This window comes from Schistocerca cancellata, chromosome 2 (genome assembly GCF_023864275.1).
Source record: "Schistocerca cancellata isolate TAMUIC-IGC-003103 chromosome 2, iqSchCanc2.1, whole genome shotgun sequence".
In the NCBI taxonomy this organism is placed as follows: domain Eukaryota; kingdom Metazoa; phylum Arthropoda; class Insecta; order Orthoptera; family Acrididae; genus Schistocerca; species Schistocerca cancellata.
Genome location: NC_064627.1, coordinates 974103712 through 974131444, shown reverse-complemented (window position 1 = coordinate 974131444; position 27733 = coordinate 974103712). Strand labels below are relative to the sequence as shown.

The window sequence follows — 27733 nt, the reverse complement described above, 5'->3', positions numbered from 1 at the left end:
CATGAGTTTGGTTGTTAACAAACAGACTTTAGAGGCTTAATTCATGTAAGAAAGAATAGATTTTCTAGATTACAGTCTTTCTGGAATAGTTTAGAACTATTTTCTGTTTCCTGGTTAGAGAGATTCCTTACATTGTTGAGTCATGGTCAGAAAAATTTCTTTCTGGAATAATGTGTTTACCACTGTGTTTCAGATTTGTTTCCTTTTTTACTGATAAAAGTTCTATTATTATTGTTGTTATTATCTAGCCAGCCATGTGTGTTGTTGTTGCTATGTAACTGATCCATTTCTAAGGTTGGAAGGAGGCAAAGGTATACCATTTCTGCAGGAGGCATACTTAATAAAGAACTGCTGTTTGTAACCCAACATTCTGACCATTAACAACCACTCTACATTTTATAGAGAATTTGTTGTGAATTGGAACAGCATTGTTGATTGCACTAGCTTACATTCATTATAACTTGTAACTGCTTTTTCAGGTGCCTGTTGCTTCATGGTTTGATGACATGACTGATTCTGAGCTTCTGGATCTGATACCATTTTTTGAGAAGCTTAGCAAAGTGGATAATGTGTACACAGTTCTCTGCAATTCAAACCATCCATATAACACAACAGCACCATCCACAGTACCATCACCGTTGTCAAATCAGCAGCAACAGCAGCAGCAGCAGCAGCAACAGCAACAATTACACAGCCTTCAAGTGAACAATCATACACAATTGAATGTGGGCTCGTAGCCAAGCTTGTATGTTAACTTTGTTTTAGTCGATCAGTGTGAACCTGTTGGTGTTAAGACAAGGCAGAAGCTGGGACCTGAAGTTAAAGGCCATGCTGTTAATCGTTAAAAGTGTGTAACTGTGAGTGCGAGTGAGATGTGTCAGAATCGTTTGAAATTGTGTTATTTGTGGTCACGGAAACCACATGTTACAAATGAAATTTGCTTCATCCTTTTTGAGAAAGTGCAGGACTTTGATTTCCATGCAAAACTATTGCATGAATCAACTGTAACACTTCACTTTTGATGCCTGTTGCAAGAGAGCAAGTGTAAATATTTTATAAAAAGAAATTCAGAAATTTTATCCAACAGTCCAAGTGCCAATATTGCCTTCTGAAAAGATTAATTGTTCCTCGTTGGCAAGGAAAGAAATTATTCAGCAGGTCATGTTGTGTATACATGTAAGTGTGCCCATGTGTTTCTGTGTGTGTATGTGTGTGTGTATTCTCGGTCCAAATCCCTCAACAAAGTCAACTCCCAGTTATTTTTGCTGACAAGAATAGTTTTTTATAATGGAATCTGTTTCCCCAGATTATATTACAAACAATTTTGATAAGGCAGAATGAAACCCTGTGCAATTTTTGTAACCAGTCAAAGGATCTTGTATAATCTATTGTCATATTTGCTTGTTACATTTAGTATGATTTTACTCTGACTAGTGAAAGATTTTATGTACGACTAAAAAATTATATATATATACACATATATTTATGGCACTAATCAGCCACTGTAATAAATTAATTTTGGAATGAGTTACCTGCTGTACAGAGTAAATTTGACAAAGATTGAAGAAATAATTTGGTGTTACAGTTTTTAACAATACAAACAGTCCTGAAGCAAGCAGTTACTTCACATATTTTAATGCTCAGGAAAGTTTGGTGCTACTTTCTTTTTTTATGTAACATTATTCAGGTACACACAATGCCGAGAAAGAACATAAGTTTATGGGAATTAGAATTTGCAACCAAAAGAACAATCATAAATATGAGTTATTAGCCCTCCTCTCCATCTTTTACTTGCCTACCTTCAAGCAAGTAAAGCAAAATTGCTTTTTAAAAAAGCAGTTACTTATAGGACGCCATTGAATGAATAAAGAAAATGGAGTTGATAAAATGATGGTAGATCTGTAATTTGAGCTGTTAAATTTGATGTACTGTGGTTATTTGCCACACACCTATTATAAGTATGTGACTTTGCTAATCTCTATAGTGGCCTTATACAAGCATGCCAGCATATTGTGTTGGCATGTTTGGATGTGTGATTTCGCATATCTTTGGCGATATTTACACAGCTTTTATCTTTATTATAATTTTTTACTCTGACTATTTATATATGTATAAAAGAGAGTAACCAAGTAACCTGTTCATGGATTTCAGTATTTACCCTTCTGGTGGTGGTTGCCAATATTTACTGTGGCAGGGCAACTCTGATTTTAGTTCAACTCTTGCAGTACAAATGAGCATCACAATATCAGTCTGTACCAATGATTGGTTTTACTTAATTGATGTATGTATCATCCAGGGGGGGGGGGGGTTGTTTATGTGCTACATGAATTGTTGGTTAAGAAATTGAAGTTTTGTTTTATTTTTGTAAAGTTTATTGTGTACTCATTATGAATCATACTTAAGATATTTTGCAACAAATAAACTGAAATGTGCTTTTTGTTTTTCCTTGTGAATGATGAAAGTACCTTGTTTTATTTAATTTGTAGTTGATCAGTGTGTACATAATTAAAATGTAATATTCTACCCATTTGCTTGTCTTCCTAAGTTTTATTGCTTATTTGTTAAAGAGATTGTACTTAGACCTTAGATTTGACACATTATAAATTTGTGAAACTGGCTGGTTTTAAAAGTTGGTTCGGTGCTATCTATAACTGAATGTGATAAAAGTAAATAAATCTGTTCAGAAGACCATTATTTATGGAAAGTGCTGTATCTTTCTTTTAATTACTTGTTATAGACTTTATTTAAAGACATACCACAATAAAGAAAGTTGTGCCTTCACATTTTATTAGCTTCTTGGACAGTTGATTGTCATTTTGTGTATCCATAAAAGTTGAATTATTGCCCAATTTCCTTGGTTACTGTATGTGTACATAATTTCAAGCAGATTAGCAAAAACAATTTAAATAATATACTAATTTTTATTCCTGGCTCCCAACATACACTGACACTACACAAATTGGTATCTGACACTGGTTTGTTCAAAGACCATTTATTTACATACACGAAAGTAGTAATTATTCAGTTTCATTTCCTGCATATCAGAATTCAGAACCTTTTCAACATCTCTTAATTGTGCTAAGTTAAACAGCAACAGAGATATAAACTAAGTAATCCTTTGGTCAATGAGTGTTATAATGTGATTCTAAATAAGTTTCTGAAAAAAATATTAGTATTTTATTTATTTGTAGGCTTTTAGCAGTGCTTAGTACGGCAAGTACGTGGTGGCTTGTATAGAATTACAGCTTTGTTGATGATTGCAAACTCAAATGGTGAGCTTAGAATTCCTCTCATCATTGTAATAGCTTTCTTTTGCGACTTTGAGCATTTCTTGGTAATTGGTTAACACTTGTTAGCTCCATTCAAATTACACATTGATGCCAGTTGATAACAGAAGATATAAATTTACAACTATCTTGGTGTGACTTTTCACAAGGAACTCTAGTATCTCTTGAGGCTAAATTAAAACAGCAGATAGCATAAGTGGAATTGATGAGCCAAATCACGAAGGACAAGTTGGCACAACTGTAAAGATACTGAACTCTTGTTCAGGAGTAGTAGTATTCAAACCCTAAATGGATCATCCATTTTTAGATTTTCCATGGTTTTTCCAAGTCACTTAAATGTCAGGATGCATCCTTTTAAAATGGCCATGTGAGGTTTCCTGTCCATAATCTTGTCTAATCTGAGCTTGTGTTCGATGTCTGAAGACCTCATTGTTGATGAGGCGTTAAACTTTCTGCTTCCTTCTTCCATTTACAATCAAGTAATATCATACTTTTCCAGATAACAGAAGTGAGCATTCATAAGGTTAAATGTTATCTCTGAAAATTATCCTGTTTTTCGATTTGTCAGTGTCTACATTTACGTTGGTATCATTGTATTTCGCCGTGTGTATCATTACATCTCGTGCAAAAAATTAGTTTTGAATGTAAACTCATTCCCTGGCACCACGCTTGGATAAATGACGAGTTTTTGCTGAACTTCAGTGGTAAACATTGCCATTTTTACTGTATGTCTTGCAGTAGCACATAGTGCACAAATAGATTTATATTATGTGTTGAGCATGTGTGTATTTTGCCACACAAAGATGGTATGAGGATGCATGAATTTTTATTTAGGCTAACTGTGAAGTAAAATAAGAGTTTCATTTCATTTACCATTAATTCTACATGCGTTGTGGCATATTGTACTTGCATTCTTCAGTTTTAGTTTATCCATAATTGCACTATGTGTGACATTTATGATGCTTTGTCATTAAGCATCATTATTTTTCTTTAGGTAACTAAGAACTGTTCTTTTTCAATCAGAAAGTACCTCCAGTGAGTTCCAGGAATTACTCTAATTGTTTCCTGAGATAGTTTGATAAGTAGGGATATTCCTTCTAATCCATACAAAATCATTATTGTGCTGCAGAGGGTCTGGTGCCGAGTTTGATCCCAGTATTTTATGTAGCAATGCAGAAAATTATTGAAAAATGTGAATAATGTTACACAGTTAACTATCACAGTGTCTGTAAATAAATATTTTCAGGGATGCATACTTCCTCTATACAGGAACACTACATTGACATTCTACTGGTTGTTCTGAGTGTGTAGCACAGAATACATTTGGTACCACCACGGTGTATCTCCCTTTCTCTTCCATTCACAAGTAGTTCTTGAGCAAGAGGACCATTGGTAAGCCTCTGCATGATCATGAGTTTGTTATCTTCCACTCATCTAATGCAGTTGGTCTCTTTTGTGAGTTTTGTATTTTTAAAGGTCAATGTATGGTTCATGATGTGAAATATGAGATGATGCAGAATTTTCTCTAAGAGCTAGGGAATTGTTTTTTTGCTGGTTCCAAAACAGACAGGACATTGAATGCATAAGAAATATACATACATAATGATATTTGTTATTCATTTAGTCACCTTTCATCAGAATACATAGAATATTAAAAGGAATTTGTCAAAAATTTATCATTGAATGTCTGAACTACCTCTAAACACACATTTCAGATGTATAGTACTTACGTTTTTATAAATAAAGATTTCTAGTGGGAAATTCCTGACAATTTCGTGTATGAATAGTTATTCTATTCACTTAATCTTCATTCCATTTACGTCATCCAGACTGAGTCATGTAATCTTCACAGTTCCTTGAATTGTTATGAACGTTCAAAACCTACGTTGTTGTGTTTATTATTTGTAACTTTGAGGGGTATCAAAAATAGAAGAGAAATAAATGGTTGTGTAATCAGTGGGAATACCCCAAAAAAAAAAAAAAATGCTTTACTGAACTCATTACACTGCATATTTTAATGCTCCAAACTGAAAGGCTGGTATTTCCACCACCTTTGTCACTTTCAAGTTTTGATCATTGATGCATTGTTGAATCAGTCAACTATTTTAGGACAATTTTTTGTCATATTCCGATAGTTTGTAATTTTGGAAAAAAAGCATGAGGAAATTATTTCACCAAATGGTGACTGAATATGCAGCTTTGGATATATGAGACAATGGGAAAATTTGCACATGAAGTATTAATAAAAGCTTGCACTCACTTGAGTCTTACCAAATTATATGTCTTGTGTTCTTTATTGTACTGCTATAATCACTTAAATGATCAGATTCCATTGCCAAACATTATTAAAGTAGACACATCATTTTTGTTTTTAATGGAAATTTCTAGTCAAGATAACTGCAAAGTAAGAGACCCACTTGGAGGAGGAGTCTTAAGCTTAAAGGTTTTCTGGATTTTCTTCAGATCTGTAATGCTGCTGATCTTGTAGAATTTTGTTTGTGTCTTTGCTGTAACATTTTTCCATCAATAATGGTCTCCGCTTTGTATTTTACTGACTTTTGTAACAGTGGCCTAATTTTTAGTGCATTGGGAAATTTAACACACTATTAATTTTCTCCATTGCCAAGGCATGTGTTTTATTTATGATGGAAATGTTTTACAAAGCTGAAGAGTGTGCCGAACCAGCATTTGTCCTTGTTTAGTTTTTAATCTTAGAAAAATAATAAAACTAAAATAAATCATCCACACACGTAGGTAATACTCTGAGAAAGATTCAATGTTACATATAAGGTTAACTAAAAAATACATGGTGCAGGAGTAAAATCAGTAGGTGCTTCCATTTGAGCTTGTGTGGAGGAAAATTGCTCAAGGTAATTTTTTTTTAAAAAAAATGAAGTTTTATCCTGGAAATATTCATGGACTGTAATTCTACTGCATGCAGTTTATTGCCACATAACATAGGTACAGGTGGGTTTTGCTAGAATTAATACTGTTGGAACTAATCCCTTTTTTTATATACTCACCTCTGATATTGAAATGTTGACTATTGTATTATACCAAGAAGAAAAATATTGTACAGAAGTTTTGTATGATTTTCACAAAGAAAAAACTGGGAAATGATCAGAATGCCTTTCATCTGTAAATAAATGTACTTCCTGTTTAAAAAGTGGTGTGGTTTCTTTCTCTTTGTTTTATCTGTTTAAGTTGTGATTGTTATATCAATCACTGTTTGTTGAAACTGAATGTTTCATTGCAACAGATTTCTTTGAATCTGTAGAGCATAACTTAAGATGCAGGGGAACTGGTCGCTTCACACCAGTGTAAGGAGAAAGAACAGAAGTCAATCTCCAGTAACAGAATGTGACCCAGACTATAATATAACCCTGTGAGGGAACAACAAACTTAACAGTACTTACCTTCAGGAGGCCAATATTGCAGACAAATTTAAAAATGAAAAAAACTGTTCCTAGCATTTGAAAAGATAAGTTCCCCAGGGAGGAAATGGGGATGGTTTGTGGAAAGTAAGGAGGGGCAGATCACTACAATCCCAGATAGAGAGTAGCCCACCTGTTGTGAGCACCTATCCCTCTTACTGCCCTGAGGAAGAAACTAATAATTCTGATAGCAAGGAATAGTCTGTCTTACTTTTAAACTTATTGGTCAGCAGTATTTCACCTCCTGAAAGTAAGTACTAGCCATTTGTTCTGTCTCTTGTAGTTTTATATAGATTACACATTTTGAGTCTATAAATTCACTTGAAAATCAAATCATTTCAATGAACACATGCCAAAAAGTCTTCAATTTGAACCGTCTAAATATTATAATATTTTCAGCTTTGTTCTCAAGACAGCCATATTGATGTTTTTATAGAGAACTAACACTAGAGTAAATTATCAAATAGTCCATGGGTGTATGCCAGTTCATAGTGTCCAGTGGGTACAATATTTTGGCACTCAGTCATCTTGCTATTATCAAATATGCTGACTAACTGGGCTCTTGGTGGTGCACTGTCGACGTATGTCTCCTCACCCTGTGAGCAATTCTGTGCACGGCATGTGCTTGAAGGCACGTGTCAGCAGCTGAGGAGGCAATCACTTTGGCATCTGTTCGGTGATGCCTGGCAAGGCACTTCAGTTTTTGCCACTAGTGTGCTAGTGTACGAATGCGTACTGAAAAAGGATTAGTAAGAAGTGACTTTTGGCAATCCAATAAAACGCACAGATTATTGGGGAGATCTAAGAAGACCTCAGATTATGGAAGGCCAGTGTGCACCTGATTCTGTGTCGAGACATATATTGGACAAGCAGTGTGCACCGTCTGAGATTTCTGCTGGGAACACCAGCAGCACATTCGACTGATGTATCCTAACAAATCAGTGGTCGCAGAGCTTTTAGCACAAACTTCCAAATACTGGAACAGCATAGTTAGAGGGGCCATTGAAATATGCATCAGGGACAGCCTCATCAACCAGGACAATGGCTATAATCCAAGCTAGGCTTGGGAACAATCACTGGGTCTAATTGAGAAGACATTCAGCAAACAACACCATTCTGGCAAAAAGACAGGAGGAGCAACTAGACCCTGACTACTGCAACTGGGCACCCTACTAGGTGTTGCCAGCTACAAACACCGAATGATCACCTCCTCGGCCACCAGTGCATGGACCACGTACAGAACAGCTCCTGGGGAAAGAGGATAAAAAATTGGTTGTACAACTCCCTGGAGAGCAGTTCATCAGCACATCTGATGATGGCGACATGTCTGATCGCCAAAAAATTGTGTGCACTGTGAACCAGCAGCACACCTGTGAACTGTTTGATCAACAAATATGCAGAGAAAGCGAATCACATAATTAGAATGAATACTTTATTTGTAATCATTGGACACTTAATATTCACAATTAATATCCAACACTTAATAGGATTACAAAGTTGTTATATTTCATTTTAAAGCTGTACTAAATTAACTATGCAGTGTCTCAGCGATAGCTGGCCATTTCCCATTTGAGTAAAACAGCACAGTAGGATTCAGTGAACAGCATATTTATCCGGGTTTCAGTTTGAGTTGTTTTCTTCACACTGGATGGATCAGTGTGAACAATAACAGGAGCTGAACTTATCCTGCTAAACATCTGACATACTAAATAACTACACCAAGTGTCTGATATGCAGTTTGTATCCTGAGTTAAAGCCTCAAATAACTTGGAATTTGTATTCTCATTTCCCAGTACATTTACTCTTTTATGGTATGTTTTGTTAATAACAGAAATTAGTCTCAGCTAAACTGTGATTTACACCATAACAATGCAAGACACAAAAATAATTTTCATGTAGACTTTGCCTCATTTAGGCCAAATGCAAACATTTTCAACAGTCTCCCAACAGACCCAAAGCAATTACTAGGAATTCCTAACACTTTCAAAGAAAAATTTGGAAAAAAAATGTTCAACTAGCTGGTCATACAATTTATCTAGAGTCAAGGATTGAAGATTCCTGTAAGCAGTACAGTAAATAGTAAACCTCATTGTAATTTGATAATGGTGTAGGTAACTGTTCTCTTTTGTAAATATTAACATGGCTGAGTTAAACTAGCAATAGCTATTTAATATAACAGAATAAGAAGCAACTTTTTGGAAAATACTTGCTTTCCTTCTGATTTTGACATCTTACACAAAATTAGTGTAGTTTGTACTCTAATGTCCTGAACAAAGTCTCAGGGGATATCAGAGGAAACAAGCTCTGCCCACAGGCTCCCAGTATGTAGAAGCAGAGGGGGAAGAGGCAGTGCAGAGGAAAGGAGCTCCACTTTTGTCATACTGTGCTATCACTATTCATGTGCTTATTAGTTTGGCATGGCAATCAGTAACAGCTGCAGTACACGTGGGTATTGTACTGTTGATTGCCAATGGCAGCAGCTGGACACAAAACATTCATGGGCTGAAAGTCAGCCGACTATTGTTAATCCAGAACTAGGATGCTCTGTTTCAAGACATTATGAACAAATAATATAATTCAATTTAGTGATAGTTTATTGTTGATACAGAAGTGCGAAAGTAATCCCATTATTAAAAAAGAGAGTTATTGATCATTGAAAATTAGAGGGACCAGCCTGCTGAAATTTGCATAAAATTATATGCCAATATTTTGAGTAGTAGGCTGAAAATGATATTTGAATGTCTTTTAAGTCAAATAATGGAAAAAGTGAAGGTAACAACTCACCATATAGTTGAAGAATTGATTTGCCAGTAGGCACATAAACAACACTGAAAATTTACAGATCACTTGGTAAGTGGGGTAACCACAGCTGTAGTAATCCATTTGAATAAACAAATAATTGCAACAACTGCCATGAAAAACTTTATTGTTCCCCTATTGGTTCACAGATAATTTTGTGACTTTAAATGCACATCCTCATATGCTAAACAAGATGCAAAAAACTTCTTGTTAGCCTTCATAGGGTAAACTAGAATGTCTCATATCTTTTTTCTGATCATAGCATAAAAAATACACTCATCAAAAACCTGGCAGTGGACTCGATGTGAGATTTAACACAGAACAACCACAGTACTTGAACCTATTGAAATTGTAAAGAAATTTTAGGCACAAATAATTGAGAACCCATTCTAAGAACTTCTAATAATAAACAGTGCTTATAAAAGCACTGCTGAGAGGACTTATACGGAGTCACCCGGCCTTACAGTATAGGATGTACTGACAGCGTAGGAGTAATACACAGTAAACTGCCTGGTTGTGCATGCACAATGAGATGTGCCTGGGAAAGCCAAGACATAACCACAATAGCAGTAAGACATGGTACGATGTCAGTATAAACTAAATTAAAATTGAAATTAAAAATATCTGCCAGCAAGGATGATATGAGGGGCATCTGTACAATAAAACATTTACAAAAAATTAAAATCCTGTAAGTTCCCCTAATATTAGTGGTATGCTGTGTAGGCACATTAATATTTACACTGATTCATTTCTCCTGAAAAAATAAAAAGCAGGGTAACATACAGGGGATAGGCAAAGTAATGTCAACACCAGTACGATGGTTGTGTTAGTGTACGACAGTCTTTGTCATTTAGTTTTGATTTGCCCCACTATTACATTTACACAATGATGTCTTTCCGTGTTACGTGTAGGTCGTCATGACTGTTGAAACAGTTGCTCTTGAAACATTCAGTAAGTTGGCTGTCTTGGTTACTGATGCTCCAGCTAATGAGACCCCCACGATCTGCCCTCTGTGGAACTCTGTTAGGTCTTTCATTGCACATTGTCCTTGGCCTCTGAATGCAAATACAAAAAGTGCACTACTCGTAAACAACCTGCACTGATGCCTAGTCCATACTGAACATGCTGAGTCCAGCGTGACACTTGCCTTACCTGTGTTGTTGGCCATCAAACACAACCATCCCATTACTATGACTGTTCACATTATTTTGCCTATCCTCTGTATGTCTACTATTAGTGAAGTGGTATTAATGGTAGAAATTGCCTCATAATAAAATGAGACTAAAATAAAAATAAAGTAAAAGGATTGTGTGCAGCCCAAGGGCCCGTAAAAGACAAAATTGCAGTTGTGTTTACAACTGGGTATTATAAAATACATGGAGACTAATCATACACTGTTTTCAATGGGGCTGTTACATACAAGAAATTGTGGGAATAAAAAGAATTAAAAGTTACAAAAATCACTCATTAACAAGGGATAGGCAGATACTAAGTAGGTTTCTGAGAACAGTGGGGGAATGCATAGCCAAGGTGAGAAACTTATGTGCAGGTACCTATGGCTTCTAGTACCAGTTGTCCTAGAGCAACAAAGGAGCAGGTGGAATGAAAATATGGAGTGTTTCACCTAAGAATCATGACCCAGTATCTAAATGATAGACCAATGTAGAAGAAAGAAAAGGTGACCTTCATGTAATGGTCAGATATCATTTGCGTGTCTCCCTTGAAGATAATTCAAATTAGTTAACAGAATGTGGTGGCGTGATTCCAGTTGTCCATTGAGGGTGGATTCTGGATTTGTTTATAGTGATTGTATTGTTTCTACCCTTTCCAAGATACTAAATAAATGTCCATTAGGCTCCTAATGCAAGATTTTCAAGTTTTTAGAAATTTTGTTAATGGAATGTCTTTCACTATGGAGATGGGCACTCAGTGCTTTTCTAGAGTTTGTCTTTTCAGTATGTCCCTTAAACCGGACCTTAAAGCTTCTTCCCATTTGTCTGATATGTGTTACAGGGCACAAACCACAATGTGTATTATATACAGCTGTGCCCTTAAAAGGGTCGGTTTTCACTGTCTCTTTATGCCTAATAGAAACCCCAACATTACGAGGTATGAAGAAGGCAGATATTATATTCTTAATGTGGAGAGCCCTACCAATTCACACAAGAAAACACATGTACAGAATCCTACTACAATATGCACTGAAGTGACAAAAGTCATGGGATACCTCCTAACATTGTACCAGACCTTCTTTTGCTCGGCTTAGTGCAGCAACTTGACGTGGCATGGGTTCAACTAGTCATTGTAAATCCCTTGCAGATATAATGAGGCTGCCTCTATACTATCCATAATTGCGAAAGCGTTGCCTGTGCAGCATGTTATGCATGAACTGATCTCTCGATTATGTCCCATGAATGTTTGATGCGATTGGGATTTGTGTTGGGTGATCTGGGTGGCCAAATCATTCAGCTGAACTATCCAGAATGTTCTTCAAATCAGTGGTGAACAATTGTGCTCTGGTGACATGACATCATTATTTGGGAACATGAAGTCCATGAATGGCTGTAAATGGTCTCCAAGCAGCCTAAGATAACCATTTACAGTCAATAATCAGTTCAGTCAGACCAGAGGGCCCAGTCCATTCCATGTAAACAAAGCCCACCGATTATGGAGCCACTGTCAGGATACACAGTGCCTTGTTGGCAACATGGGTCCATGGCTTCATGGGGTCTGCACTGCACTCAAACCCTACCATCAGCTCTTACCAACTGCAGTCGTGATACATCTGACCAGACTATGGTTTTCCTGTAGTACGGTCCAGCCAATATGGTCAAGACCCCAACAGAGGTGCTACACGCAATATCGTGCTATTGGCAAAGGCACTCGCATTGGTTGTCTGCTACCATAGCCCATTAATGCCAAATTTTGTTGACGTCCCACATTGATTTCTGTGGTCATTTCATGCAGTGTTGCTTATCTGTTAGCACTGACAGCTCTATGCAAATGCTGCTGCTCTTGATCATTTAGTGAAGGCCGTCAGTCACTGTATTGTCCACGGAGAGAGGTAATGCTTTAAATTGTTATTCTGGGCACACTCTTGACACTGTAGATCTCAGAATATTGAATTCTCTAACGATTTCTGAAATGGACTGTCTCATGTGTCTAACTCCGATTATCACCCCACTTTCAAACCTTGTTAATTTCCGTCATGCAGCCATAATCACATTGGAAACATTCTCTCATGAATCACTTGAGTGGAAACGACAGCTCTGCCAATACTGCCCTTTTATTGTGATACTGCCACCATTTGTATATGCGCATTTCGCTGTCCCATGATTTTTGTCGTCTCACTGTACGTTTTTCATTCTGCCCTTCTGCTGGTCTTAATGTAATTAACTGATCAGGACTGGCATGGGGGACAATATTACCAGATTTCATCCTCTTCCAAATGATTCCCTTACTTATATTATTGACAAAATCTGCATTATAGCCATTAGTATAGTCTATGCACTGGTTCATTTCAAATCTTTGTTAAAAGCCTCTTGGCTAAGTGGGGTGCTGTGCAGCCTGTGATGCATTGATCTAAAGGTGGCCATCTTATAGGAGTGTCATGTTGCAAATTATTATGTTTAATCGAATTTGTTATAGTCTGCTTTCTGTATAAATTATATTCAGTGTCAACATCATCCAACTTTATGAGCAGATCAAGATAAGGAAATTCCCTTGACAGTTATCCTGTTTGTGAATTGGATGTTAGTATGCTGCTTATTTAAATCTTCAACAAAAGTTACACAATCATTATTATTCCCCCTCATAATCTTGGAGCTTCTATTACGCATAAACAGACAGTGAAAACTGATCCCTTTAAAGGCAGTGTTGTATACACAAAGGAATATATTGTGATTCTTGTCCTGTAGCATACATCAGGCAAACAGGGAGAAGCTTTAAGGTCTCGTTTAAAGAACATACCAAAAAGACGAACTCTACAACAGCTCTGCATGAAGATCTCCACACTTAAAGATATTCCATTACTGACATTTCTAAGAATTTGAAAATCTTGCACACTCCGATAGCTAATTTTGATTATCTACAAGGGAGACACACGAATAATATCTATCTGTTACATGATCACCTGCTCTTTCTTGTACACTGATCTATCATTTAGATCCTGGTTTATGGTTCATGGTTCTTGCGTTAAACAGTTCATATTTTTGCTTCCCCTGGTTCTTTCTTGCTCTAATACAATTTTTATTAGTGGCCAGGCATCTACACATTGGTTTCCCACCTTCACTATGCCTTCCCCCAATGTTGTCAGTACCTCTTAGGGTACATAAACTGTTTTTCATAGTTCATAATGTTTACTATTTTTGTATCTAGCTATCCTTCCTTGTTAATTAGCAACTTTTGTAACTTTTATTCTTTTAATTCTCACTGATCTCTTGCACGTGGCGGCCCCATTCAAAAGAGTGTATGGCTCATTTCTGTATATCTAATTATTCTCAGTGGTTAACTCAACTGGAATTTTGTCTTTTATGGACATTTGGACTGTACACAGTCATGTTATTTTATTTTTATTTTGTTCTCATTTTATTAGGAGACAATTTCTACCAGTAAGATGTCTTCATTAAGAGTAGGCATATGTTCCCTTGCTATTTATTTTTTTGTGAAGAAGTAAGTTACTGCAAATATTGATCTGTCTACACAGTGTTCCACTAGTGTTAGGGGAACTTACATGATTATAATTAATATGTTTTCTGTAAAAATGTTTTATTGTACAGATGTTCCCCATACCTTCCTTGCTGGCAGTTATTTTTAATTTCAGCTTTAATTTAGATTACCTGGCATTGTATCACATCTTATTGCTATTGTAGCTATGCCTTGCCTGAGTGCATCTTACCTGCATACAAGGAATTTTCTATGTATTACTCCCAAGCTTTCAGTACATCCTGTACTATGAGCAGGGCCACTCTGCATGTGTCCTCTCAGTGCTGATTGTGTAAGCACTATTTATTATTAGAGGTTCTTACAACAGGTTCTCAATTTCCTTTGAGTAATCATTATTTATCACTGGAATTCTTTTGCAATTTCATTGGGGTCTTTCTATCCCTGGTTGTTCTAAGTTATAAATGGCATGTAGTCCTCTACCAAATCTTTGACAGTTGCATTTTTTATGCCATGGTCAGCATAAGGATAAGGAACACCTATGTTTTATTGAGGGATGGCTTCCATGTCAAAAAGAAAGGTCCATTCTTTTATTGTTTACAGTATAATAAAAAAATTATCTTTAGCCTATGAATATTAACAAAAACAAATCAGTGGCATAGTCATGGGCACCCACATGGCACCCTCCTATGCCAAGTTTTTTATGGGCCATCCAGAGGAGACCCTCCTAGCCTCCCAAAATGCCAAACCCCTAGCCTGGTTCAGGTTCATTGATGATATCCTCATGATCTGGACTCAGGGCCAAGACATCCTATCCTCATTCCTTCAGAAACTCAACATCTTGTCTCCTATCCACTTCACCCAGTCCTCTTCAACCCAGCATGCTGCATTCCTAGACATTGACCTCCTCTCTGACGGCTACATCTGTGTCCACATTAAACCTATCAACCACTGACAGTACCTGCATTTTGACAGCTGTCATCCCTTTCACACCAAAAAGTTCCTCCTATACAGCCTGACCACCGGATGATCAGCAGTGACAAGAACTACCTTGTCCAGTAAGCTGAGGATCTCACCAAGACCTTTACAGAGAGGCACCTTCCCCCAGACCTAGTCTGCGAACAGATCCCCTCACACCCCCAATCCTCCCACTATCCCCTAAAACCAGCCATAAAGGAGTGCCCCCTTTACCACCCAGTACCACCCGTAGCTGGAACCACAACCTTCATCAGAGCTTTGATTATTTATCATCATGCCCTGCATTGAGGAACATCCTACCCAAGATTCTTCCCAGCCCTCCTAAAGTGATGTTCCATCGCCCACCCAACCTCCACAACATCCTAGCCATATCTATGCCAATCCCAATCCCAGCCCCTTGCAACAAGGATCGTATCCCCATGGAAGACCCAGGTACAAGACATGTCCAATCCACTAGCATAGCACTTCCTATTTCAGTCCTGTCAGAGGTTTATCCTACACCATCAGGGGCTGGGCCACCTGTGAAAGCAGCCATGTCATTTACCAGCCCTGCTGCAATCATTGCACATGTCTTTATTTTGGTATGACTACAAACCAGTTGTCCACCAGGATGATCAGCCCACATCAAATTGTGGCCAAGAGCAAAGAGGACCACCCTGTAGCACAACATGCAGCTGAACATAATACACTTTATTTCAATAGCTGCTTCACTACCCAGGCCATCTGGATCCTTCCCTCCACCAGCATCTTCTCTGAACTATGCAGATGGGAGTTACCTCACAGGATGATCTCTGCATCTGTAATTATCCCAGCCTCATCTTATAGTAACATATTTTCCTCAGACCGTACATCCAACAGTTTCCACGCATCCCCCCCCTTCCTAGTACCTCCTCCCCATTCCTGTCTCGAGCACTCTTTGTTAGCCACCCTCAGACAAAGCATCCACCCACCTCTCTCCACTCCTATCCTTTTTCACTCTTTTTGTTCCCCACCTCCTTCTGCCCCACAATCTCCTGAAGCTGCACCTGTTGCCATTCTAGTCCCTGTACACACTACCAGTCAGCGGTCCTCTCTTCCACCATTTGTATACTGCTATCCCTTCCCCCCCCCCCCCCCCCCCCCCCCTCCAGACTGCTGATACCATTCCACATGATTGCTGCATTCTACCCTGAGCTGCCAGAGTTGACAGTCATGTGTGGGTGAGTTGTACTTGCTTGTGTGAATAAATGGTGTGTGTTTCTCTTTTTCAGACAAAGGCTGTTCCGATGAATACCGAGGCCGAAGGCTTATATGTAAGAGTTTTGAATTTGCCTGTCTGCAAATTACCATGTTATCTTTACAGTAAGTAGCAATCTATCTTTTCCTACACTGTTAACAAAAAGTTTTTTGCATCTTCTGTAGGTCAATTATTTGGCACCGGATGGTGAGATTATAAAGTCACGAAACTAGTTAGGAACAAGTAGGAGATCAATAAATCTTGTCACGTCAGCTGTTGTGGTTATTTATTTATTCAAATACAGAGTGTTGCTAAACTTTTGTCCTCCTTCAAAGTTGACTGGTACAAAATACCCAATCAATCTGCTTGATGACATTGTCTTGATGTCCACTTTGTATGATCACTGCAGTCAAGCTGCAACACCATCTCAAATTCTACAATGCAAACAATTATTTGTCAAGAACCTTGGCCAATGCTCTGTGGATAAAATGACCCAGTTTCTTATTAGTTTCTTCCAATGAAAATGAGGTCTCCTAAATTGGGATGGTGTCTGTTGTGAAACTTTACTAGGCACATTTTTTCAGTATTCTAGACACTGCATCTCTGCATGTTCCTGTAATAAGTAATTCTCCATTGGCCAGCACCAGTAAACTGTAGTAAACTTTACACAGCCATCACAGATGACTGTGTATTGTTTTTCAAGGTAGCACCACCAACATTGATGCAGCAGGCAGCAGTTTATTATGAAACATAAGCAGTTTACAAACACATTCCTCAGACACATTGCTCATTCAAGACCTTGTGCTGCCAGAAATATTAATTTCTGACTATTGGTTCCTAAATTCAAAATACACAGTTTAGGATGCACCTCCATCTGCATAATTTTGCGCCTAAATCTGTGAAACACCCTTTCCGTAGACTACTTCATACTTTTTTTTAAGAAAAAAAAAAAAGAGACCTAGCTCTGGGTTGTTGTTGTTGTTGTGGTCTTCAGTCCTGAGACTGGTTTGATGCAGCTCTCCATGCTACTCTATCCTGTGCAAGCTTCTTCATCTCCCGGTACCTACTGCAACCTACATCCTTCTGAATCTGCTTAGTGTATTCATCTCTTGGTCTCCCCCTACGATTTTTACCCTCCACGCTGCCCTCCAATACTAAATTGGTGATCCCTTGATGCCTCAGAACATGTCCTACCAACCGATCCCTTCTTCTGGTCAAGTTGTGCCACAAACTTCTCTTCTCCCCAATCCTATTCAATACTTCCTCATTAGTTATGTGATCTACCCATCTAATCTTCAGCATTCTTCTGTAGCACCACATTTCGAAAGCTTCTATTCTCTTCTTGTCCAAACTATTTACCGTCCATGTTTCACTTCCATACATAGCTACACTCCATACAAATACTTTCAGAAATGACTTCCTGACACTTAAATCTATACTCGATGTTAACAAATTTTTCTTCTTCAGAAACGCTTTCCTTGCCATTGCCAGTCTATATTTTATATCCTTTCTACTTCGACCATCATCAGTTATTTTGCTCCCCAAATAGCAAAACTCCTTTACTACTTTAAGTGTCTCATTTCCTAATCTAATACCCTCAACATCACCCGACTTAATTCGACTACATTCCATTATCCTCGTTTTTCTTTTGTTGATGTTCATCTTATATCCTCCCTTCAAGACACCATCCATTCCGTTCAACTGTTCTTTCAAGTCCTTTGCTGTCTCTGACAGAATTACAATGTCATCAGCGAACCTCAAAGTTTTTATTTCTTCTCCATGGATTTTAATACCTACTCCAAATTTTTCTTTTGTTTCCTTTACTGCTTGCTCAATATACAGATTGAATAACATCGGGGAAAGGCTACAACCCTGTCTTACTCCCTTCCCAACCACTGCTTCCCTTTCATGTCCCTCGACTCTTATAACTGCCATCTGATTTCTGTACAAATTGTAAATAGCCTTTCGCTCCCTGTATTTTACCCCTGCCACCTTCAGAATTTGAAAGAGAGTATTCCAGTCAACATTGTCAAAAGCTTTCTCTAAGTCTACAAATGCTAGAAACGTAGGTTTGCCTTTCCTTAATCTTTCTTCTAAGATAAGTCGTAAGGTCAGTATTGCCTCACGTGTTCCAGTATTTCTACGGAATCCATACTGCTCTTCCCCGAGGTCGACTTCTACTAGTTTTTCCATTCGTCTGTAAAGAATTCGTGTTAGTATTTTGCAGCTGTGGCTTATTAAACTGATTGTTCGGTAATTTTCACATCTGTCAACACCTGCTTTCTTTGGGATTGGAATTATTATATTCTTCTTGAAGTCTGAGGGTATTTCGCCTGTTTCGTACATCCTGCTCACCAGATGGTAGAGTTTTGTCAGGACTGGCTCTCCCAAGGCCATCAGTAGTTCCAATGGAATGTTGTCTACTCCGGGGGCCTTGTTTCGACTCATGTCTTTCAGTGCTCTGTCAAACTCTTCACGCAGTATCGTATCTCCCATTTCATCTTCATCTACATCCTCTTCCATTTCCATAATATTGTCCTCAAGTACATCGCCCTCGTATAGACTCTCTATATACTCCTTCCACCTTTCTGCTTTCCCTTCTTTGCTTAGAACTGGGTTTCCATCTGAGCTCTTGATGTTCATACAAGTGGTTCTCTTATCTCCAAAGGTCTCTTTAATTTTCCTGTAGGCAGTATCTATCTTACCCCTAGTGAGAGAAGCCTCTACATCCTTACATTTGTCCTCTAGCCATCCCTGCTTAGCCATTTTGCTCTTCCTGTCGATCTCATTTTTGAGATGTTTGTATTCCTTTTGGCCTGCTTCATTTACTGCATTTTTATATTTTCTCCTTTCATCAATTAAATTCAATAGTTCTTCTGTTACCCAAGGATTTCTACTAGCCCTTGTCTTTTTACCTACTTGATCCTCTGCTGCCTTCACTACTTCATCCCTCAAAGCTACCCATTCTTCTTCTACTGTATTTCTTTCCCTCATTCCTGTCAATTGTTCCCTTATGCTCTCCCTGAAACTCTGTACAACCTCTGGTTCTTTCAGTTTATCCAGGTCCCATCTCCTTAAATTCCCACCTTTTTGCAGTTTCTTCAGTTTTAATCTACAGTTCATAACCAATAGATTGTGGTCAGAGTCCACATCTGCTCCTGGAAATGTCTTACAATTTAAAACCTGGTTCCTAAATCTCTGTCTTACCATTATATAATCTATCTGATACCTTTTAGTATCTCCAGGGTTCTTCCATGTATACAACCTTCTATCATGATTCTTAAACCAAGTGTTAGCTATGATTAAGTTGTGCTCTGTGCAAAATTCTACCAGGTGGCTTCCTCTTTCATTTCTTAGCCCCAATCCATATTCACCTACTATGTTTTCTTCTCTCCCTTTTCCTACATTCGAATTCCAGTCACCCATGACTATTAAATTTTCGTCACCCTTCACTATCTGACTAATTTCTTTTATTTCATCATACATTTCTTCAATTTCTCTGAGTAGAAAATGTAAAAAAAATACTAATGATAACAACAGGGAAAAAATGTAAATTGTGTCTTTTAGGAGACAGACTAGGGATAACTGTGAAATACAACAGGAGTGATTTGACATTTATATTTTAGATGCATTATGCAGCCTCTTAGACAGATGCATTCACAGCTGGAAAGAAAGCCAATGTACACTCGGTATATCTGTGGGGGACTTTACCCGAGATGTGGATGCAGCCCTGTCTGCAGCTATCAAGCACGCAGAGTGCAGTCATCTGCAAGTTGTTGCTCATGTCAACACCAATGATGTCTGTTGCATGGGTTCTCAGGCCATCCTCAGTTCATACAGGCATGTGGCAGAGGTGGTGAAAGCTGCTGGCCTCACACTCAGGGTGCAAGCAGAGGTTCAGTTTGCAGCATTATTCTCAGAGTCAGTTGTGGCCCTTTTGTCTGCAGCCAAGTGGAGGATCTCAACCAAAGGCTTTGTCAACGTTCTGAAGGGCCTGGTTGCAGATTTCTAGACCTGCATTATTGAGTGGGGATTTGTAGGACTCCCCTTGATAGGTCAGTGTGCTACACAAAGACAGCAGCTACTCAGGTAGCAGAGTACTTGTGGAGTGCACATGAGGATTTTGTAGGCAAGGTGGTAGTTTAACATACAGTGATGAACATTCACCAGTCAATAAGCAGTAAGGAAAGTCAGAGTGCATTTAGAGTAAAGGCACTCTGACTGCCAAAATTTTACCAGTAAATTGTTGAAGTATTCATAACAAAGTTCCTGAATTTACTTCCCTCAAGTAAAAATCTCAAGCTCAAATTATTCTTGGGACTGAGAGCAGGCTGAAACCTGAAGTAGAAAGCTCTGAGATATTTAGCAAGTTGTGGAACATTTATCAGAGAGACAGATTAGAGGCCATAGGAGGGGGAGTGTTCACTGTAGTTGACAAAAATATTGTCTCTATTGAAGTCAAAGTTGAATGTGACAGTGAAATTATCTGATTGGGTATAACAGGTGTAGGTGAACTCATGTTAACTGTTTTATGTTTTTACTGGCCACTCAGTTCCTCTGTAGCAGTTCTAGAGTCTATTGTCCATAGCACATAAGACCCAAATCATGAAATACTAAATGGAGATGACTTTATCGTACTGAGTATAAACTGTGAAGTCCATGGATTCAATGCAGGGGAGTACAGACAGACCATCATGTGAACTACTTTTGAACATTTTTTATGAAAACTGTCTTGAGCAGCTAGTTTGGCAGCCCACACACAATGGAAGTATTGAATACCTGGCAAACAAACTGAGCAGCTTGGCATTTGCAATGCAAATATTGTCAACTGCAACTGACATGGTCACACAAAAAGTAGCATATACAAGCTACTTCGAATCCATTATTAGGTATGTAGTGTTTTTTGGGGTAACTCGACAAACATAGTGTGGATACTAAAAATACAGAAAAAAATCATACGAAATATGTGCACTGCAAATCACAAAGAATCATGTCGACCATTATTTAGAAAACTTAAAATATTAACTCTGCCATCCTTATACATATATGAGATTATTATATTTTTGTGCACCAGACATGAATTATTTGAGGGAAACCATTTTGTCCATTCACATGATACCAGAAACAAAGAAAATTTTATGCTCCCCACCCACCACCTCAGACTGTAAGCCCAGGGACTTCAACACATGAGAATGAATATTTGTAATAAATTAAAAGGGAACAAGTTGATGCAGATGAATTTAGGTTCACCTAAAAAAAAGCTGTATGAGGTACTGACACTGATGTGTTATTACTCAGTGGATGAATTCATGCGAGACAAACTGGAAATTTGAGCTGGGTACAATGTGTTATCCTTATAGTGTTGTTATTTATTATAGTGCTATTATTTATTAATGTAAAAATCACTGTAATTATATTATAAATTTTTGACATGTCTCCTGTACACAAACCAAATGGATTGCAAATGTACGTCATGAGATGAATAAAACTCAATTCATAATACTTAGACCTTACAGCTACAAATACAGTGGACTCTATCGACATTATCAGTAAAGAAATGGGGCTTATCAATCATGATGTCATTATAGCAACTATGGTTATGAAAGTTAATAAATCAGTCCAGAAGGTTAGGAGAATGTTTCTGCTAGAAAGAGCAGATAAGCAGTTGTTAGCATCTCACTAGATAGTGAATTGACATAGACACAGAGGAAGCAGACTGTAAATAGTGGTCTGGAGAGTTATGTGCCTAGTAAGTGGATTATGGATGGAAAAGACCCAACATGGTTTAATAACAAAATCTGAAAAATGCTGAGGAAGGAGAGGCTGTTGCATTCTTGGTTCAAAAGAGAATGTACAAATGATGACAAGCAAAGAATATAGAGATTCATGCATCTGTGAAAAGATCTATGCAAAAACCACACAACTACCAATGTCATACCTTAGTGGGTCTAAGGCTTCCATCCAGTCCTTTGTTGATCAGTCTGCTGCAGCAGTTGAAGACAGCACACTTAAACCCGAAGCTCTAAATTTTGCATTCAAGAAATTATTCATGCTGGAGAATCATACAAACATACTGTCATTTGACCATCAGACAGACTCCCATATGGATGATGTAGTAATAGACATCCCTGGTGTAGAGAAATAACTGAATGATTTGAAACCAAATAAGTCACCAGGTCTGGATGGAATCCCAATTTGGTTTCACAAAGAGTACTCTATGACATGGGCCCCTTATGTAGCTTGGATTGGATAAAAGCCCAGGTGCCTCTTGTGTATAAGGGTTAAAGAACCGACATACGAAATTACAGACCAAGATCCCTAACTTCAGTTTTCTGCAGTGTCTTTGAACATGTTCTTAGTGTGAATACAACACATCTACATCTACATCTATACTCTGCAAACAACTGTGAGGTGCATGGCAGAGGGTATGTCCCATTGTACCAATTATTAGGGTTTCTTCCCATTCCATTCATGTATGGACTGTGGGAAGAGTGATTGTTTGAATGCTTCCACGTGTGCAGTAATTATTCTAATATTATCCTCAAGATTTTTCTTGAGACTGAGTAGCTTACTCCCACAAATCAGCATGATTTGCAGAGTTCAGCAGCACTCAAAGCTGACTGCCAAACAATTCTCCTGCCGCCAACATACACTGTGCGTAAGGACCATGAAGAGAAGATATGAGAAATTAGGGTTCAAAGGGAGGCATGTAGACAGTCATTTTTCCCTCACTCTGTATGCGAATAGAAGAGGAAAGGAAGTGACTAGTAGTGGTACAGGGTAGCCTCCACCATGTACCATACGGTGGCTTGTGGAGTATCTATATAGAAATAAAATCCCCAAAAATAGAAACAAGAAAGAGTGAATACATTAAAGGAACGAGCAGCCAAAGATAATGTTTCAACATTGCCATAACGGAACCTGAAGGAAGAAGAAGCTGGGGAAAAGGTGGGTATTTCAACAAGGAAATGGTTAATGTTTGAAGTGAAAGAGAATAACAGTGTATAGATTTAGTCTTTAATGGGTGCTTCTCTTTTGTTGTTGTATACATTGATTCACTCCACATCCTGGAACATGATGAATAATAAATGAAAGAAAGTAAGATTTGCAGAGATGAATGAATTACATTGTGCAAGTAGAGCCAGATGGTGGCCATTTATCCATCTGTGGAAATTTTTCTGTTGGTTAACTTATATTGGGCTTGACAATATTTCCTGTGCCTCAGAAAGCCCACAAAAGCCTTAATGTGACATATAATACCAGCTTGTCTCTGTGCTGCTTTACATCATTAGATGATTCTGACCTGCAGGACAGAGCCAAAATGATGTGTTTCAATTTTTATTTGCAGAGCTCACTAAGAGCTGCATGCAATGAAAATACAGACTGGACATACTTTATGGGCATGATGCATTGCTTTTTTTAATGTTTGGATAATACCTTTCTGGAGTAGAGAGTACTTTTTCCCTATACAGCTAACACAATTTCAAGTTATGGTGATATCTTCATGGCCATTTTGAGTGATTGCTCACCTTTTCTCTTCCCATTTTCCTCCTTTTCCCAATTATACGTAACTTTTGGACCCTTGTATAGTTATATGTGAAACAATAAGAAGAAGAAGAAACTGATGAAACTGATTTATTGAAAGTGCGGAACTAAATTTTTTACAGGAGAAGAAATCTAGAAATGTAAGTCTTAGCCATTAAGGAAACCAAACAGAAAACTTCTTTCTAGGGCATTATGAATACTGTTCAAATGTTTGGTGTTCTCACAGGACAGTATTGAAAGACGAAATAAGTTGAATTTAGAGATGTTATGGTAGATTTATATCAGATTCAGGTTATTCAGCACAGATGTGTAATACTAATGCTAATACTCAGAAAGTTACTATAAAGATATATTATTACTTTTGTTAAACCCTTGATTCACTAATATTACAAATGAACACTGGAGCAAACTTATTTTTTGAATAACAACTATGAGACTAAAAAAATTCAATTACTGTATTTATAAGGGCATGCAGCCAGTGTCTCTCTATTGCTCTCCCTTCTTTAAAAAAAAATCAGAAGAGGAAGAAGAAAGGAGAGTGATAACACACATTCCACTTTGTTTTAAACAGTTTATAGAGACAGGTGTGAATTTATAGTATTTGATACTGGTACCTGCTATTCCAGAAAAAGTTTCCAAGGTAAAAATGACCGCTATTTATTACGTTACACAGAGGAAGGTGACCACCCTGCATTGAAAAACTACCCAAGTAAACTGAAAGACTTAATTGGAGGGCATTTTTGACTGCTGTAGCGATGGCTCAGAATTATTCCATTTCAGTATTTGCTATGTTTGAAAAATATATACACTGCCTGATAAAAAAAGCAACTGAAGCATCCAGAAGACATGCTTAGATGCCAATGTAACTTTGTAGACATACACATCATCGATGAGTATGTAAATTATTAGATTTCCAATTCTCTGTGGCAGGTAGAACAGCCATCAGAGTCTATCAATGTTGTTACCAGGCCCAGTATGATGTAAAAGGGGTGTGAATAGTGTCAAATGTCGAAACTGGCAAGTCATTGTGGATCTGCATTTGGCCAGCAGGTCAAATTGTGTGATATCCAGATTTATAGGGCATCTGGATGCAACAGTGACCCAATGTTGGACTGTGTGGGAAGATAAGGGCAGGCATACTCATTGTCAAAGTTCCAATCAACCATGTCTGTCCATAAATGGAAGATCACAGAATTGTGCACCGAGCACATTGTAACTTGTTCACATCTGTGCTTGCCATCTGAGAACAAGTATTAGATTCCTTGTAAGATTCTGTGTCATGCTGCATCATTGGTCGGAGACTAGCAGCAGGCAGACTAGGGAATTACAACCCATGCATAGGCTGCCATTAACACCACAACACATATGGTAGCATTTGGAGAGGTGTCATGATTATGAATAATGGACTGCTGATGAGTGGCATCACACTGAGTTCAATGATGACTCATGGTTCTGCACTACCTAGGATGGCCATCGTCAGTGAACTGAGAAGGGGTCCAATTCCTCCAACATTTTCATGAGGTAGGAAATTGTTAGTCCTGGCATCATGGTGTCAGGTTTCAATTCAGATCATGGCTGATAGTAGTTGAGGAACTCTGATATCACAACGGTATGTCATGGACATCCTACATCCTCATGTGTTACCTCTCATGCAATAGTATCATGGTTCCATTCTTCAACAGGACAACGCTCATCCACACATGGTTTGTGTCTCTATGAACTGTCTGTATGATGATGAGGTACTCCCATGATCACCAAAGTACCCAGATCTGTCTCTGATGGAACACGTACAGGACCAGGTCAGATTTCAACTCCATCTCAGTGCCAGTATCTAGGATATAAATAACCAGTTGTAACAGTTATGAGCCAGGTAGCCTTAGAACCGGATACAACAGCTTTATGACACCCTTCCAATGATATTTCCTTCTTGGGAGACCACAGTCTTGTAGAATTTTTCTAAAGAGTTTTCTGCCATTTGACTGTTAATTATTAATTTATTTTACAAAATCATGTTTCAACTTCATAGCCATTCTCAAGTGCATGTTGAGCTGAAAATTAATACAGCATACATGTCATCCAGTGCAGCGCATAGGAACAAGAAATCATTAACTATTTGAAAACATTACTTACATGTTAAAATATATATGATTTGTCTGTGACAGGTCATTGTTGAAAAAACATGTTTCTGATCTTACAGACCAGTTGTCATACTACATAATATGAGTACATATTAAAGATACATAATATGGCTGACATTGTACACAGTGAATAGCCATTAACACACAATATGGTAAATTTAACAGCCACTATATTCCTGTGACCTACGTTTGTCACTCCTGTTCATCAACTGATGTTAACATATGTCAAAACAGTGCCAGAGATCATAACCAAGTGGCACCACTCTGTGAGTGTTATCAGAGGTATTACCAGGAAAAGGAAGGTGGATATTTATTTAGCTAAATGCTTAACAGATTGTTCTATCATCTCCTCACCATTCTTGTCCCCTCATCCTCTTTGTGTGCCACCCTCTGCCAAAATACCCACCCGTCTTTCCTCTTCCCCATTCCTCTCCTACCCCCCCCCCCCCCCCCTCGCACTGCAGAATCACAATACTGTGCCTGTTGGCAGTGTAGTCCCTGCACGCTCTGTTCGACAGTGCTCTTCTCTTCTCCTGCCCCTGTCCCCTCTGGATTACTGCTTCTATTCTATGTGACAGTTGCATTCCAGTCCAAGCTGTCAGAGATGGCGATCATGTGTACATGAAGTGTGCTTGCTCATGAGAATGAACATATGGGCGTTTCCATTTCTGAAGAAGGCTTTGGCCTTTCTGCAACTCAATGTGTCATCTTTACAGTGAGTAGCAATCTATCTCTTCCTTATATTACAGTATACAGATTAAGTTTCTACCACGTTTTTGTCTTACGTTAATGTGTATCTTGATTAGTTTCACGTCCCTGAGGGTTCTCCTTCATGAGCTACAGAAAATGATGAATGATGACTATGTTCCACTTGCCAATAACTTTTCAGTTATGATGGTGGAGTCATTACGTTACCAAAACTGGTCCAATACCATAAACAAAAAAATAAGTCTGATTGAAAAACAATTGTTGTGCCCATAGTGAGAAGATGGTGTGTGACAATTCATTGCTTATGGGAACCAAAAAAATCAGAGGAGGAATAACTTGTTTGGAACTCTTGTACATCAAAGAATCATGGCATTAATGAAATCAAGGGGTAGTGTTACACTTGGATGACTGATATTACTGTCCAGGAAAGAAATAGGGTCCTCCTGTGAACCAAAGTAACACATAATCTTACTCCCTGCACTATAAAAGTGTGCAGCAAGATTTCAGCTTTTTTATGTTAATATGAAATGGAAATTTATAATATATTTCAGTTGCAGATGACTTGACTACATTTACCACAGATGTAGTCTAGATTGTGGCATAAGTAATTTGTTAGGCTATGGTTGCATATTTTTTAAAGAAATAATAATCATTAGCCCACTAGCTGCAAAGACAGAATTGCAGATAGACTATGGATACTTAGCTGACTATAGATGAGGGAGAAGTACTTACGGCAATATTACCAGGATCTATGGTTGGAAACATAAATATGGCATGCAGTTCTTCAAATGATGCCAACAATAACAATGGGTTAAACCATGGAGTTAGGACTTTGGGAAGTCACTCTGTAGACGATATACAATTCATATATACCAGAATGAATTGTGCAGAGTGTGCACTGATATGAAACTTTCTGACAGCGTATGGCAGACTGAGCCTCAAACTTGGAATCTTTGCTTTTCGTAT

At 38.0% G+C, this 27733-nt stretch overlaps 1 protein-coding gene across 2 annotated transcripts in view; it reads left to right on the top strand.

Moving 5' to 3' along the window:
* The window catches only part of LOC126162944 (phosphatase Herzog), a 69153-nt gene extending 66365 nt beyond the window's left edge, over positions 1–2788 (top strand). For both annotated transcript variants that reach the window (XM_049919777.1, XM_049919776.1), the window contains one exon: positions 480–2788. In XM_049919777.1, the coding sequence (XP_049775734.1) occupies positions 480–737 (258 nt within the window). In that variant the 3' untranslated portion in view covers positions 738–2788. The remainder of the gene's footprint in view (positions 1–479) is intronic.
* The last annotated feature ends 24945 nt before the right edge of the window (positions 2789–27733 follow it).